The sequence below is a fragment of the Mesoplodon bidens genome (genome assembly GCF_964165515.1).
Source record: "Mesoplodon bidens genome assembly, chromosome: 3".
NCBI classification, from domain to species: domain Eukaryota; kingdom Metazoa; phylum Chordata; class Mammalia; order Artiodactyla; family Ziphiidae; genus Mesoplodon; species Mesoplodon bidens.
This window is the reverse complement of record NC_138178.1, coordinates 57911228-57928642: the sequence shown is the minus strand read 5'-3', so window position 1 is coordinate 57928642 and position 17415 is coordinate 57911228. Positions and strand designations below refer to the sequence as shown.

The window sequence follows — 17415 nt, the reverse complement described above, 5'->3', positions numbered from 1 at the left end:
TTACCACAGTGCCATCTACCATCCAGTGCCGAAAACCAATGAAACCAAGGGATTAGGAGCTCAGAATCTGGGATCAGTCAAGACCACGTTCAGATCCTAGGTCTGCCTTTTACAAATTCTGGGACTTCCCCTCTCTGAGCCTCAAGTTCTTTCTCTGTAAAAGGCAGATGGTAATTATACCACTTCGTAGGATTGTCATGAAGATTAAAGGAAATGATGTGTCCAGTGCAATAAGTGGTCACTGATTATTACTGTACATGTTTGCCTCTGCTCCTAGATTAGGAGCTTCATGGAGAGGCAAGAACCACATCTGGTTTGTCATTCCATCCCCAGCGTGGTGCTCAGTAAAATACTTCTTCAAGGGCTCAGCGTCTGATCTCTTGCCCCTGGTGCATGTGCTGTGGGAATTCCTTTCTCTGCTGCCTGTCTTGGTTTAATGTCATGACTCTGCTTCCCAAGACCCCTCTGTAAGCCCATCTTAACCCTTATACATTCCGTCCAGACCCCTAACTCTCATAGCTTCTCCCTGCCATCTCAGCCCAGCCAGGGCCAGGATGAAAGTTCTGGACAACCACCTGGACCATGCTGATGACTAAAGGCAATGATGGAGAAGTGGAATTTAGCCCATATGAAGTGCTCAGTGGAAGGCAGTTATTCTTCATACGGTTGTCGCTGGGATGGTTGTTTCTGATGTGGCTCTACAGTCTGGGCCAATGTCAAGGGTTTGCTCATCTAGCTTCATCAGAAATGGCCTCTCAGCTAGCATATTGCCTGCTACCTCTAGACTTTGAAGAAGACTTGTATTCTCCCATACACTTTCACATACTTTTTCTTCAAAAGGATGTTTCCTTATCCATTTTGCGTGTCTGTTTGTGCTGTGGCCGTTCTCCTTCCCTTTGATATCTTTACTGCAAATGCTGTACATACTTGTGGCTTGAGAAATGGAGATCAGAAAATAACTTCCTGGATTTGGTATAGGTCAGATACAGGGCTTGATCTAGTAGAAATCCCAGTCACTGACTCTCTCAACGGGACTGAGACTGGGGCTCAGGCACAGTGTTTGGAAGAAGGCAGCATCCACCCACTCCAATGTCTTGGATCGGACTTTCTACTTCAAGTGGAAAGTGCTTGAGGCAAACATAAGCTACTGGTGTAAACACATTTGTTCAAAGCTAACGTCCTCTACTCTGTTGGCAGAGATGAGACCTGGCATGACAAACAGAAACCAAGGGACACCCTGTAAGCCTCTATGTACGTGACAAATGCAATCACCTCCCCATCATCCACGTTATTGGCCCAGAACATTGACACGTGTCATTCAAACAGCAGATAACAAAAGCAATCCTGTAGCTTTCTTTTCTACATCTTTTTGTCCTTTCTTTTTGGCTTTGGAATTTATTATATTATTTTTTTGGCAGAAGATGTGCCTTCCCAGTAACTTTAAGTTTACTTAAGTTTATCTTAAAAAAAAAAAGAGTTTGCATTTTCTAAGCACAAACCGACAGACAAGGCATAGAGAAGAGGCCATTTCTGTGTGGGAGGTTTGCGGGACCAGGGAGGAGCCGGAGAGCCAGGGTGTGCCTCAAGGTGGACCCCACACATGTGCATATGGATAGTGGCTGCATTGGAGGCACCTGGGAGCAGAGAAGGTAGAAAGAAATAACCAGAGAATGGGAGAGACAGATACCTAAGGGGGAGCAGGTGGAAAGGGAAGTGTTGGAGAAAAAAATGAATGAAAATGAGGCAAAGGTCCAAGACAGACAGAAATAGGGGGACCAATCTGTCCCAGGTGGCCAGGGATTGCCCTAGTTTTGACTCTGAAAGTCCAGCAACCCCACAAACCCCTCAGTCCCAGGCAAACCAGGACAGTTGATTACCCTAGAGGTGAAAACAGAGAACGGGCAAAAAGAGAGTGGTGCCCTCCAAAATGAAAGCAGATTGGGCTGCCCCAAGTACTTGCCTGGAAGAAGAGTGTGTGAGTCTGAACTGAACCAGGCCTCTCATCAGTGCCCAGGAGCTGCTGGGTTCCTTGGAAGGGAATGGCATCTCCCCTTCCTTTCCTTCCTAGAGAAGCCAGGACACTCCCAGAGGAGGGTGCTCAGACTGAGAGCATGAGAGTCAGAGGACCTGCCCACAGGGCTCTCTGGGCTAACATTGCGCGTTCACTCCTGGCCTGAAATACCTGCTTCCCCCATCCAGCTGTGATGCTATGATGAATTCTGAATATGCTACCAGAACACCTGGATTCTAATCCCACTTCTGTCATGTGTGTGCTGTGGGATCTTGGGTGACTCCCTTGCTGCTTTGAGCTTAGATTTCTAAAGCGGACTTAGTAACTACGAATTTTGTCTGTCCAGTATACTTTGTAATCCCCTTTTTTCTTTTTCCTTTAGGGAACTCCTCTCCTATAATATATGGTCTTGGTGGGGCTGTCAGTCATAATGCCCTTCTCCTCCCAACTTCTCACGGTTGGGCATGTGCCCCAGATGGGGCCAATTATAATACTGTAGTCTCTAGACACTGATTGGTTCAGTGGTGGGCATGAACCAAAACCCTGAACTTTTCTGCTGGATCTAGTGGGAAAGGCTGTCTCTCTCCCTTTAGAATCTACAAAGTATAAGCTTGGGTCTGCTGGCTACATTTTTCTAGTAGACAGAGAAATCCTGTATGCTGCAGGAAAAGAGAGCAGAGTGAAGCAAAACTAAGAGAAGACAGAGAAAAAGACAAGTGTCTCATTTGGGACTCTTGATCCAGCCATACCTGCAGCAATCACCTTTGTACTTCCTATTTACATGAACTTGTACATTCCCTTTTCTGCTTAAGTCAGTTTGTATAGAGTTTCTGTTACTTGCAACTGAAAGAATCTTCACCAATATAATCTCTTTATAAAAATGAATATAATTCCTTGCAGGACCCATCTGACCCTCTTTATTATTATTATTGTTTTTGTTGTTACTATTTTATTATTATTAAATGAGATCACAGGTGTGAAAGAGATTTCAAAATTAGTAAAATATCATATACAGCCCTCATGCATTGCTGGTGGGAATGTAAAATGGTGCAGCCACTGTGGAAATAGTTTGGCAGTTTCTCAAATGATTGAACATAAAGTTACCATATGACCCAGAAATTCTACTCCTAGGTATATGCCCAAGAGAATTGAAAACATATGATCACAGGGAACTATACTTGACATCTTGTAATAATCTGTAAGGGAAAATAATCTGAAAAAGAATAGATATATCTATATCTATGTATCTGTAGATACATAGATGTAGATATAGCTGAATCACTTTGCTGTATACCTGAAACTAACACAACATTGTAAACCAACCATACTTCAATTTTAAAAAAAGAAAACATATGTCACACAAAAAATTATACACAAATGTTCATAGCAGCATCATTCATAATAGTCCAAAAGTGGAAACAACCAAATATCCATCACCTGATGAGTGGATAAACAAAATGTGATAGAGCCATACAATGGAATGTTATTTGGCAATAAAAAGGAATGAAATACTGATATGCAACAATATGGATGAACCTTGAAAACATTATGCTAAGTGATAGAAGCCGGACACAAAAGGCCACGTATTGTATGATTCCATTTACATGAACTGTCCAGGATAGACAAATCCATCCAGACAGAAAGTAGATTAGTGGTTGCCAGGGGCTTGAGTGAAGGAATGGAAAGTGGCTACTAATGATTAGTTTCTTTTTAGGGTGATGAAAATGTTCTGAAATTAGTAGGAAGAGTGGCACAACCTTGGGAATATCCTAAAGAATGCTGAATTGCATGGTGAGTTATGGTACGTAAATTACATCTCAACAAAAAAATAAATAAATAGGCTATGTACATATAAAGGATGATTTTTATTATTATTATTCAACTCAAATCCCAGCTTCCATAAAGCCCTTCGTTCAATTCTCTGAACTTCTCCAGACTGAATCTGGATTTTGCATTTGTTCCTCACACACTGCTGCCTTGTGTTATTTAAATAATATTCAATAATCATTAAATAATAAATGATTTAAATGGATGATTAAATAACTGATTGTGTCAATAAATATGAGGTTATATATCTTTTGTGATTCATTATTGTAGAAAATTAATTTCTTTTAAAAAAATTTTATATTGAAGTATAGTTGATTAACAATGTTGTGTTAGTTTCAGGTGTACATCAAAGTGATTGTTATACATATACATGTATCTATTCTTTTTCAAGCTCTTTCCCCAGTTAGTTTATTACAAAATATTGAGCAGAGTTTCCTGTGCTATACAGCAGGTCCTCGTTGGGACGAGGTTTTGTCTTCTCAGCTTCTCTTGTGTGACTTGCAGAGCACAGGGGCACGGTAGGCACTTAAGTTTGGGTTGAAAGAATAAGTGAGGGCACACTTCTCCCCCTCCCCACCTTCCCGGATTATCCAAAGGCACCCGTCATGTACTGAGGAGCCCCATGCCCCTGATGAGTACAATGTGAGTTAATGAATGGCAGAATTGCTACCTGAAGACCAGCACGCCCACTGCAGAGAGCCCCTTCAGCAAGCAGCATGCAGTCTCAGAGTGAGGTCCTCAGCCCACCTCCACAGCAGAGTGACCACAGTGCCCATCAGGACTCCCTGATCTCGGAGAAAATTCTTTGCAAGTGTTCCAGGCAATTCCCATGCAGTTGGAATTTGAGAACACTAGGGAAAGTGTGAATTTGTGTGAGGCAGCGAAGTGGTTTGCAGCCTGCTGGATAGCTGTTATCAGAATGCTCTAAGTTCAAAGCATCCTGACTCAAACTGGCTTAAACAATAAAGGGGACTCATTGGTCACATAACTGGAAAGTTATGGGGGAGTGGACTGAGGGGGTAGCTTGATTCAGGGGACCATCAAGACCCTCCTGGACTTGGTTTCTCCATTCTGTCATCCAGCATCTGCCTCATCCCAAGGCCAGAGCTCCCTTCCCCACACAGACCCCTATCAACTTCCAGACATATGTGATTCTTTGTCCCAGCCAGGGAAGGGACGTGGGGGTAGGAAAGGAGACACTTAGTTCGTTAGTTAATCCTAGTGGCTCTTTTAGAAGAGGAAGAATGCTTCTTTCCCAGAAAAACTTCTTCCTTGGTCATGTTGCCCTTTCTTAAACTATGGCCCGGGGATGGCAATACAGTGATTCATTTCAGCCTAAACCACATGCCTCCCCCAACACACGTGCAAACACACACACACACACACACACACACACACCCCAGAGATAGAATCAGCTTCCTCCAAAGACTGTGGCTGAATGGGAGAGGTGAGGATACCAGAATAAAAACCAGGGTAGCTAGCAAGAGGACAGCGATGTCGGGGAGCCAGGCACAATGCCCACTACTATTCCTGCGCGAACCTGGGCCTTCTCAAAACCCAGTCCCCTCCTCTGGGAAACCTTCCAATCCCTCCCCGACTCTGTGCACCCACACACCACCTGCCCTCATCCACCTATCCATCCACCCACTTACTATGTTCCTGGGGTGTTGGGGGCTAAGTGCTCAGTGTGAACCAGAGATTTCTACCCCAGTGGTGTTTTCAATCTGGGCAAGGAGAGAAAAGTTAATCAAATGATTACACTAGTTAATGTCTAGTTTCTCGAGTAAGTACAAGGAAAAAAATGAGAGTTGTGGGGGAGAGAATGAGCTTGTGTCTGGGGACCTGACCTGTTAAGTATGTGGGGCTGGGGAGGGCGGCTTGAGGGAAGGTTTTCCCGAGAAAGTGTTGTGGGACTTCTGCTCTAGTTTTCACCACACTGGCCATCCTACCCTCTGCCTCAGCTGTCTCCCTTGCTAGAAAGGCCAGCCTCCACACCCATGGGTTGTGGTCCAGGGCCTGATTTAAAGCTTATGCAACAAATGTGCATTGAATTTAATTGTGAGCGGTTAGAAGCGCTGGGAAGGAAGGTGGCTAGGTTCCAAAGAAGAGCTTCACTGTTATGGTAACAGTGGGCACAGGGTCCTCCTGGATGCTTTGGAATGCCTCAGGGGTGGGGGGTGGACAGCGTAGAGGTGGAAGGGGGATCTGCATTTATTCCAGGGCCAGGAGAAGCACTGTGGCCTTTACATTACGAGCCCCAGGGTGCAGGAGAGCAGGGGGTTGTCTCAGAATGGAAGCTGGACGGACATCCACTCCCCTTGGCCAAGGGAGACCCGAGTCATGGCCCGTGTCCCTGAGTCACCTTAGGGACCCCTCTGAGCTCTCGGAAGCTCCTTCCTCTGGGACATGAGAATAGAAGCCACTCTTCCTGAACAGACTCTGAATTTGGTGGTGGTGGTGGTGGTGGTGTGGAGGCAGGCGCTGCACTGGTGAGGTGGTTCCCAGGAGCGGTTCTCTGGAACTTTCTCCTAAGGCAGAGGTGGGGTGGAGGCAGAAGGAGAGATCCGGAGAGGCGTCGAGGCCGCAGCCCGCCGCCCGCGCAGGTGGCAGAGGGGCCGCGACTGGCCCGCAGCCAGAGCCCAGCGGTGTCCGGGCGCCCCTCCCCGCCGCTCGAGCCCTCCCACTTCCTCTGAAGCAGCCGCGGCTGTCAGGGAGCCGGGCGCCGCGCGCAGTGCAGGCTCGGGGCGCCGCGCAGAGGAGGCTGTCGCTCTGGCTCGCCGCCCCCCGCCGCCGCTCCGCACCGCGCCCCGCCAACGCGCCGCGGACCATGGACCTGACCAGGGGCCTCCTGGTGGCCTGGGCCCTCAGCCTGTGGCCAGGTACGTGCCCCCTTATACCCCCGCCACCCCCCGCCTCCGGGAGCCCCTCCCTGACCCTCCGAGGCCTGGGATAAACAGCTGCCAGGAGCCGGTCGCGGTGCGCTCCCAGGGTCCGACTTCGGCGGCTCTCGGGGACGTGGGTCCCCCGGGAACTGGCTGCAGTCGAGCGACTCCGCCAAGTTCCGCGCTAGAGGGAGGCTCGCGGAGGCGGCCAGAGGCCGGGACTTTGGTGGAGTTTAAGAGGCTCGAGTTGAAAAGCGCCGAGGGCTGGTGGCCCCGCCGGGCGCCCTGCTTACCTCCAAGCGCCCCGCCCAGCTTTCCGCGCCGCCGCGGGGGTCACTCGCGGTGCCGGGAGCGCCGAGGGCGCGCGTCCTGAGCGAGGGAAGGAGTCAGGGCGCCCGGAGAAAGCATCCCTAAGAGTGGAGAGCCTGCTGCGGCGGTCCCGGGGAAGGGGGGGTTTCTGGGGGAGGGCCGGGAGCAAGAGCCGCCCAGGGTCCCTCGGGCCGGAACGGAGCGCAGCTTTGGGGCAGTCGGCGCCCAGGCTCTGGCGAGCCGTCGCGGGCCTAGCCGAAGGCTGCGGAGAGCAGCTCGGCAGTCCAGGGCTCCCGAAAACATTACCTGACCCTCGAGATAGGGACGGGGCATCGCCCCCCAGCCCGCGCTCAGAACTGTGCGCTCATTCAATAATGCGGGGGATTCCGCCATCGCTGAGACGTGCGCCGCCGCCTAATGCACTCCAGGTGTCGCGGCGCGGCGGGGACCCCGGGCCGGCGTGGCGCGCGGCCCGGAGCAAGAGGCCAGCCCTGGGCTATCCTCACTGGGGCACCCGGCCCGGGAGTCCCCACACTCCGAGTCCCGGAGTGACCCGCCACTTGGTGGCGGCGGCCAGAGGCGCTGTTCTACGGATCGGGAAAGCTTGCGGGACCCCTCCTTGGCGTGGCCGAGTGCTCTGGCGGGGACCAGCACCTTGGAAACTGGCCGAAGGGCCTAGCCTCCCCTTCTGCGTGGGCTCCAGGTCTGGGCTGGGGCCAGTAGTAGGAGTCAGATGCGGTGGCAGGGGGAGAGGCGCCCTCAAAGAGCACAGGTGGAGATCCCCCAGCCCAAGCAAGCTCACCCAGTCCCGGGGTAGTACGGGAAACAAGTGCACCCAGCGTCGGTCTATAGTGGAGCTTCTGGGAGGGCCTGTAGTTGAAAGGGGCTGTGCTGGTGGGGTTCAGTTCAGATCGTAGAGTCACAACTGAAAACAAACATTGATGCTTTAAGTTGGGGAGGAGAGAGCGTTGGGGACAGCGGGGGAAGAGCTGCGACCAGGCCAGCATATATCTAGAAACCCGCTGCCGGAGGAGGTGGTGAAGCCCTCTCTAGGTCATTTAGGCAAGAGGGGGAACTCTAGGAACTGCCTTCAAATCACTAGGAGACCCAGCCATAGAAAAAGGGAATGCACTCCTGTGTGACCCCAGATATGTGGCCCCTCCAGAACTTGAGTTGAAGTGGCTGCTTTAGGGGCTAGAGACAGTCCAGACCTCAGAAAGCTAGGGGCAAAAGCTTTGAAATCAGACCTGGCTCTGTTGTTCTGGCTCTGCTGCCCACTAGCCTTACCGCCTTAGGCAGGTTATGCAATCTCTCCGACAGGTATCCTCCTCTGTGAACAGAGATAGATATTCTGAGACCATAAAGTTGTTGGCCTGATTAAGTCAGGCTGGCCCTGTAAGAAAAGTTCTTAACACAGGGTTTGGTGCACAGTAGGGCTGAATCGGTGGTTGATAATGATAAAGCAGGGATGGAGGCAGGTAAGGGAGTGTGGTGAAGGACAGGGACAGGATTTGTGACTCAGAACTCCCTTCATATGGAGAAAACCACTCCTGAGTTATGTCTGGTCAGTCTGAGTTCTTGAAATATGGGATTCATTAAACATATCAATCAGTGTTGGAACAACATCTGCCTGCAAGGAACTGGGGGTGGGGCCCAAGCATGTATGCAGTCAGGGCCCTGCCTATAGCTAAGAACAAGGTGAGACCAGAGAAAGCTAAATAGAAGCACTGGGGAGTGAATGGCACAGAGAAGCTAAGGGCTGCAACTCGAACAGAAGTTCAGTTCTGCTTGAATAAGGCTTCCTGCAGGAGGAGATAGCATTTGGACTGGGCCTTAAAGGAGTGTGTAGAGTGTGGATAGACCTTAAAGTGGGACTGTTTGTACATTAGAGTGTTATTTCCTGGAACTACAGTAGTTAAAGAACAAAAAGATGAATATTTGAAAACCACAAAGATGACTCTGGTCAGTAGTGACTCTGAAGATTAGAAGGGTCACAGAAGTCATTGGGTCCATTCCCCCAGCTCCAGAGCAGGACTGATGTTGATCTCTCATCTGTGCATCACATGGATTCAATGTGAGGATTATCAGGAAGCTTGCCTACTGGTGATGGCACAGTTTGGCTGGTCAGGGACTTGTCACAGGCCAAGTTGGTGGGGGAGTCCTCATTAAGGCCATTATGAGTTCAGAGCCTTGATCTTTCCAGAGCTTCTGCTGCAGGCTGGGAAGGGTGATGAGATGGGCAGAACTATCAAGAAAGCCAGAAAAAAAGTAGACAGGTCCAAAGACTTATAGCTGACGTTCAGAGAGAACAGACCCATTGATCAGAACTTGCCTATTGTAATGCATCTGACGATTAGGAAAAAGAATATATATATGTATAACTGAGTCACTTTGCTGTACAGCAGAAATTAAACACAACATTGTAAATCAACTATGCTTCAATAAAATTTTTGAAAATAAAATAAAAGTGAAATCCTCCCAGTTTGGAAGCAGAAAAAAAGAAAAAAAAAAAAACTTCAGTCTTTACTGAGCACTTGTTACCTGACAGGTGACATAAAGACACATAGGGAGATCAGACAGAGCGTGGGGGTGAAGGCCGTGGGGTTTTACTGCCTGGGATGGATCTGGCCTCTGCTAATTGGGACTCTGTTTCCTTGGCAAGTTACTAACCAGCTCTGTGCCTCAGTTTTCTCATCTGCAAAATGGGGATGATAATAATAGAACTTAAAGAGTATCCAAAGATTTATGATGTATATAAAGTACTTGGAAAGTTGCAGGCACATATTGAGCATTTAGGAGTTTGTCTTTCTTCTCCATCATCATCATCATCATTGCTCATTACTGGCCATTGAGTAAGGGATCTAAGGATGCAGAGATGTAACCTTCATACTTCATACTCATAAATAAACCTGAACTTTCCTAATCCCTTCTCCCAAAGGACTGGCCCAAAATCTTGGTCATAATGGGAACTCAGGGATTTTTCTTTTTGTTTTTGTTTTGCCATTGAGGCTGTCTTGAAGTCAGTATGATCCTGGCGTGAGTGTTTTGTGTCGTTGGAGAGGAGAAGAACGATACCACTCCCTTATGTGTCCTTGTGCGTGGGGGTCTTATTCAGCAGAAAAACCTTGTATGGAAAAGGCACGGTACTGGGCACCACAGGTGTGCAAAGACTAAAAAGATCCAAGTCCTGCTCTCCAGCTTGGGAAGAGCAGGGAAGGAGATAAAGTCTGTCACTTTGCCTCCCCAGTGCCCACCCTGCTGGGAGCTTGTCAGCCAAGCCTCTCAGCCACCATCAGCCGTGGAGCTTCTGGACCCTTCCACAGGCAGACCCTGGGGGCCCTAACGAGATGAAAGTAGAATATGACCCTCTTTCTTCTTATTCACCATGCCCCTATCTCTACCCTGCAGTGGATCCCCCAGAGATGGGATGTCTATCTCCTCAGCTAGACATCCTCATTGTTCCCAGCCCACCCACAGGGCTGTGGGTCCTTGAGAAACTCAGACAGCAGCTCACCTTCATTTTGCCCTCTGTGAACCTCTTTGTCTCCCCTCCTGCAGTGACAGCTTCCTCCAGCAGCAGGGACTTCCCTTCCATCCCCTCCCCTCATTGCTTAGGACAGAACTATGATCTTAGCTGGCGTAGCTTGGCTCTTGCTGTATAGAAGGGAGTTTTTGGAGAATTAAAAAGCCCTCTTTTCTCTCCTTAATGCCTGACTTTGGAGATTCTTCTCTCACTATAGGCTTCCAGATCTTACTTACATTGTTCTATTGCAGTTGCAAAGAGAAAGGATCCATCACAATCCTCCCCAGGTAGTGACAGCCTCTGGCTGACTCAGGGAGGGTCAGCTACAAAACAAGCTTTAAACATGCACTAACACATTCCAAAAACGGTGTCTCATCTGGCCCTCATAGCTTAATGCCCTTATCCCAACACCACCGAACCGTGGGCTACCCTCAGGAATTCATAGCCATTTGAAACTATTTTCCCAAAACAATTATGAGCTCCAAAGTCACCCACATGCCCTTAGTGTGGAGTGCTTGCTCTAGGGAGCTGTGGTCTAGCAAGGAGGGTCCCCATCCCCCAACATGTAAATCCTGAGTGTACCAATTCTTAGTTGAAATCCCAGAAGGTTACCAGCCAGGGGAGAAGGGGAGGAGACTGGAGTCGGTCATCTCGTAAGCCAAAAATAAATAAGCTCCCCCAAAATTCCATGAAGGGTTTTCATACTCTGTACTTATGACCTTCACGAGATGAATAAAATTCCTCCTGGAGGAAGAAGTCAGTGTGGTCAAACATGCCCCCATCTCCCCCCACCCTGCACTGCCTCTATCCCAAACTTCCTCCACCTTCGAGCTTACTGAGCTGGAGTAATGATCATTATGTGTGTGTCCTGGGAGCCCAACTGGATTCAAATCCTTTCTGCTTGGGTGACCCTGGATAAATCCCTCTGGGCCTCATTTCCTCATCTGTAAAATGGGTAGAATAACGACTTCACAGGCTGATGTGTGCTTTAGATGATCTCTATGTGGTTCCTTCATACCAAGTGTTTGGAACAGCATCTGGCACCCAGTAAGCCCTCAGAAAACAATAGCAGTTCATTGATCACCCTTCCCATCATTCACTTGATTCATACCAGGCACTGCGTCAAGCATTTTCTCACATCTCAGTCAGGCCTCGCTATGGAAGTCACTACAGCAATCACCAGGTTACACGTGAGAAGTTAAATGGTTCATCCAGGGTCATGCTGACTGAGTAAGAGGCGATGTTTGGTGTTTGCCCTTAATCTGTGCATAATGTCTCTTCAGGAGGGCACAGAAAGATGAATAAGATGCCCTTGCTGGAAGATACTGTCTTCAGGGAAAATGAGATCTGTACGCAAATGGCCATCCTCACATGGACACTGGTCCAGGAGAAGCAGCTCTCTCCTTCAGACTCAGCTAGACAGCGATTTCCCAGTCAAGATGCTGGCTTGGTGAGAAGTGGTCCTCACGCCCTGCCTTTTAATACGGGAGCCTCTCTCCCTCACTTGCCTCCCTGCTCAGGGCTGAGTGGGGCTCTACCATCTGCCCCCAAGTCCCAATATTCTGGGCCACTCTGACTGCCTCTCCAACCCTCCTCAGGGTCTAGGCTGGGCATTGCTCTCCTCCCTTCCCTGCCTCTGCTTCCCCTAATCAAAACCTGCTCTGAGCTCCAGGCCTAATGAGTTAATTCATGCTGCACAGCACTAATGAGTGATGACAGCTTCATGTGTCCTTCAAAGTGATTTGCATTTTAACTGGGCTGTGCCTTGAGCCAAAGGATCAAGGGGCTAATGATGGAATTTCAGGTACCAGGACCTGAAATAGGTGAGACCAAAAAGTTGAGGCAAGGGACCTGCCTGGCCTGGTCCAGCCCCTTATCCCACTACTCCATCACCGATCAGATGGGTTCTACCTGGGCCCTTGTGGATAATGGGCGGCCTCATCCTGTAACATAGAAGAAACCAGTCTGTGGCTTGGGTGATGCTGCTCTAAAGTGGGCAGAGGTTTTTCCACGTGGCTTGTGGGGTGAGTTAGGCAAGTTGCTATAGCAATGTGCTCCAGGATTCCAAACAGGATGATGACACAGAGAAGGGGCTCCTGCCTCCGTAGCTGGGGCTGACAGCTTTCTTCCCCCAGCAGCATCACCCAACTGGGCCAGGCTACAGGAATCCTGACCCTGCCGATTTCCAGGACCTGTTTCTTTGCAGACTGGGCCTCAAGAAGGCCATGGAAAAATCATGAAACGAGTAAGTGGATACAGCTCCTAACAGTCTGCAAAGAGCACTCCCGTGTATTTGTTCTGTCAGTCAGAATAGGCCAAGTGAGGTCAGAGGTCCTGTCGAGGCTGGTATGTCCATTAGATAGAGGGGGAAACTGAGGCTTTTCAAAGTTAAATGATTTCCTGTGATTTCCCCAAGATCACATAGGAATTCAGGGACAGATCTTCTGGCCAAAGATGAGATTAGAAACCTAGTTTGCTACACTCGTCAGAGGAACTTAAGGAGCAAACAGTGCTTCAGCCAAAGGAATGAAGTTCTAATGGTAGATTTTCTACATCTGTGGCAGGCAGGTAGGACAAGATCACTGAAATCATTCTCTGTAGACCACTGGGGGTGTCTGCAGTCTCCACCATCTGTCCTTTCTGTCTCGCCCATCCCCAGGCCCTCAGACTACTGCTTTCTCCTACTGCCAGGAAGAAGACCACAAAGTGATGTCCATCTCCTCTCCTTCTACTGGAATTGCTCTTTTCCTGGAGCTCATAGCCTCTCATATTTGGTGACTGGTGGCAACCATAAAGTCCCATAAATAGTATGTAGACAGAGCTCTTCTCTGAGTTTATTCCCACCACTTACCACATATGCAGGATCAGCTACATAATCTGTGGGGCCCAGTGTGAAATGAAAATACAGGGCTCCTTGTTTAAAGACTATTAAGAATTTCAAGGTGGCCACGGCAGAGCATTAAACCAAGCGGGGGCCCTTCTGAGTGTGGGGCTGAGCAACTGCTCACAGAGTTCTCCCTGCAGGCTTGTGATTTGGCAAGGAAGGCACCAGGATCCCTCTTGACACATGAAGAAACTGTGTGGCTCGTCCATTTGGCCAGTATGTACTGAGCACCCACTAAACCCCAGGCATCTCCAGGTTCTGGAAATTCCAAATCAGATAAGGCCCAGCCTCTGTGAGGGCAGGAAGGCACAGATCACACACAGGCTGCAGGGCCCATGAAAAGTGCTGGTGTCCGTAGATGCAGGGGTGCCCATAGAGCAGTTCTGAAGGCACACAGCCAGGGCTGTGGAATGATTTTTAAGCCATGGAATTCAGAGGATGCTTCTGTCTCCAGTTACAGCCTCAAGACCCCTTTGAGAACCTTTGGGGGGGACATTCAAGCATTTGATGCTGAGCTCTGGAGTAGCCCTCTTGGCGAAAGCAAGAAGCCAAAACTTGAAATGCTGGCCTTTCCACAGCCACGGGTATTGGTGCTGCCGTGGTCCTGCTGGGCTAATCCTTCTAAATAAGGGGTCACTTCTTGGGTTTTTTACCTGCCCACTTCAGCCTCCCCTCTTGGTCTGCAGACAATCAGCAAGTCCAGTGGTCCTCATTCATGGGTGAACAAGAGAATGATGGTGTAAAACAGAACTTTTCACTGTCCCCACCAGAACACACCATCAGTCTCCTTGATGGAGCCTGGCCTTGGCATTTTTTAAAGCTCCCCAGTAATTCTAATGGGCAGCCAAGGCTGAGACTCACCAGTGTCATCTAAACCCAATCCCCAATCAAGCAGAAGAGAAAACACTGTCCAGGGAAGGGAAATGACTTTCTCAGGGTCACAAACAGTCAGTGGTGAAACCAAGATGTAACCAATTGTCCTGCTTCCCAGTTTTCCAGCCCACCTCTCCAGCCTGCAGTTTCACAGGATTCATAGCCAGGCTGGGCTGGAGATGTAGGGTGGAATCAGAGTTTGAGAGGCTGAGGCACAAGGGGCAATTTGAGATGGGAGTTGGTATCTGGAGGGTTATTCATTTAGTGACCCTGTCTGTGTCCCCCACAAGGCCATAAGCTATTGATCACTGTGTGGCCCCAAGTGGGCCAGAGGAAAGCCAAAGAGGGGCTATGGGGACACCAATTTGGCTGAGGATCCTGGTCAGAAATGCTCACAGACAGATGGACTGGCACGGTAGGAGGTGTCCAGCAGGGGTTAAACAGAGCCCATTAGGGTCATTCCAACCCTGAGATTCTGGGCCCCACTGAAGCTGTTGTGAGTGTTCAGGTGAAGGAAACACCTGACTCAGGATGGGGACTGTCAAAGAGAAGCCCAGGTGGGGTGGGTAAGGGATGCTCCATCAGGACAAAGAGGAGAGGCTTGCCTGGGGGAGGCAGAGCAGGAAGCCCCTGCGACCAGCCTGAGGCCCAAACTCAGTTATCATCCTCCCTCCCTCCGGACCCCATCCACCCAGACCTTCCTCAATAGCAGACAAAGTGAGGCTAAAACACAAACTGAGTGTGTAGTCACTTCCCCTGCTTAAAACCCTCAGTGGCTCCCTATTGCCTTAGGTTGAGTCTAGCCTCTTTAATAGAGCTCACCAGACCCTGAATAGCCTGCACTCAGGACTCCCCTCTAGCAGCACCATGTGCATGGGCACGTCTACACCCCTATGGCACCTCCACTAAACTGAGCTTCTTAGTTTCTCAAACACACCAGCTCTCTCTGTCCTTCACTCACATTGTTCCCTATATCCCATCCGACCCCCTCCTTTCTCCTGGCTGTCTCCCATTTATTCTTCAGGTCTTCCTCCTGAAAGCCTCACCTGACTCAGTCAGACCTTGGATCAGTTACTTTTGTGATCTCAAGATGCCTATACTTCTTACAGTGTTATACCCCATACACAACACAGTATTATAATAGCCCAAACAGCTTTGCCCACTGGACTGGAGCAGGGACCACATCTCCTATCAGTCTCTGTATTGCCAGCTCTCCCACAGTGCCAGACATAGTACTGCTCAAATAATATGTGTTGAATGAATGTAAGAACTGTCTAAGTCAACAGAAAGATATTTAAGGGCAAGATAGATGTCTTATGTTTCTTTGCAGATGCACCCCCAAGAGGTCCCAACACAGTGGCCTGTATTAGGTGCTGTGCTAGGCGCTCTGAGGGATAAAACTTAAGAGATAAGCCCTGTCCTTCAAAGAGTTTATGGTCTAATAGGAGAGAGATCTTTGGATAAATAACTAATACAGGGCTTCCCTGGTGGCGCAGTGGTTGAGAATCCGCCTGCCAATGCAGGGGACACAGGTTCCAGCCCTGGTCCGGGAAGATCCCACATGCTGCGGAGCAACTAAGCCCGTGTGCCACAACTACTGAGCCTGTGCTCTAGAGCCCGCGAGCCACAACTACTGAGCCCACGTGCCACACCTACTGAAGCCCATGCACCTAGAGCCTGTGCTCCGCAAGAAGAGAAGCCACCGCAATGAGAAGCCCGCACACCGCGACAAAGAATAACCCCCACTCACCGCAGCTAGAGAAAGCCAGTGCACAGCAACGAAGACCCAGTGCAGCCAAAAAGAAATAATAATAACTAATACAAGGGAGGAAGTAATAAAGCTGTAAGAGAGCTACAGATAAAAGACTCTGGAATTTGAGAGGTGAAAAAGAGATGATTTGTAACTGCAAGAAGAGCAGAGAATATATCTGGGGAACAGCCTGATGTTTGGTTGACAGGATGCTGGAGTATGTGCAGAACTGCAAGAATGGAACATAGGCTGAGGCCACCGAGAGAGGACCGAATGCCAAATAAGGCATCTGGATATAGCAGATGGGAGCCACTGAAGGTTTTTGAGGGAGGGTAGAGCATGTTCTAATCTATGGTTTGAGAAGCTCCTTGGTGGCGGGGAGGGGGATATGGGTGTAGGTTGAATGTGACAGGACAACACCTAGAAGCAAGTGGATTGCTAAGATGGCTGCTGCAGCAACCCAGGCAGGAGGATGCCAGAGCCTGATGTAAAGGTGGTGAGAGGAGAGAGGAAGAGGGAACCTGTGAGGGGCAGAGTGGAACATCCTTGGTCACCAGGGAAAGAAAAGGAGAGAATATGGGGGGGCGGTGTTAAGGACCAGGAAGTTGAGTGGATCCTGGACATGTCGACTTTGTGGGGCTCTTGAGCAGGTGGAAATATTGGCTGGGAGCTTGGAAGCGAGTCTGACTTGGAATGTTTTGACTGGGAGCCTGTCACGTACACATGCTTAGTGGCACGCGGGCCTGAGAGAGGGAGTACCCGTGACATGGGCCCTCCTTTCCCTCTATCCCCTTTCCAGGCCCAGAAGCAGTGATTCATGCCCCAAACTTAAAGAGAACCCAGATTCTGATTTTAAAAAGCCTTTCAGAGCAGAAGAAACCAACAAGAAGGCCAGGCCAGACCACAAGCCAAACATCAACTGTGGAATGTGCTTGCTGCTGACAGTGAGGCCAGCCAGGGGCAGACATGCTGGCAGGCTTGGCAAGAGGCCCCTCTGGTTGTCCGGAATATGTCAGAATGGTCACCGAGATGATCCCTGCTCTTTCCTCTCTCTTTCGTGTTCATCTCTGCATTTGAGCACATCTTAAAACTAGCCCCTCCCCCCACCCCCAGTCTGTAAGTTGCACTGGTCCCCATGATCCTTGCTGTGAAAGCTCTGGTCTACCATCCGTCTTCCCACCTCTGCTCAGCCCGGAGGACTAGGACCAGGAGACAGGCAGGGGTCTGGGGGCTGCTCTGGGGTGCCCAGAAAGGCTCCCGTGGCTTGTGGCAACAGCCAGCCAACTGGTCTCCCTGCATCCGCCCTGTCCCTTGAGCTCCTGCACCCAGTAGCCAGAGGGATGCTGCTTGAATGTG

General features: G+C 49.6%; 1 protein-coding gene across 2 annotated transcripts in view; it reads left to right on the top strand.

Annotated features, from left to right (window-relative positions):
- Window positions 1–6422: 6422 nt before the first annotated feature.
- The window catches only part of ITGA11 (integrin subunit alpha 11), a 127103-nt gene continuing 116110 nt past the window's right edge, over window positions 6423–17415 (top strand). For both annotated transcript variants that reach the window (XM_081229017.1, XM_081229016.1), the window contains exon 1: window positions 6423–6717. In XM_081229017.1, the coding sequence (XP_081085143.1) occupies window positions 6666–6717 (52 nt within the window). In that variant the 5' untranslated portion in view covers window positions 6423–6665. The remainder of the gene's footprint in view (window positions 6718–17415) is intronic.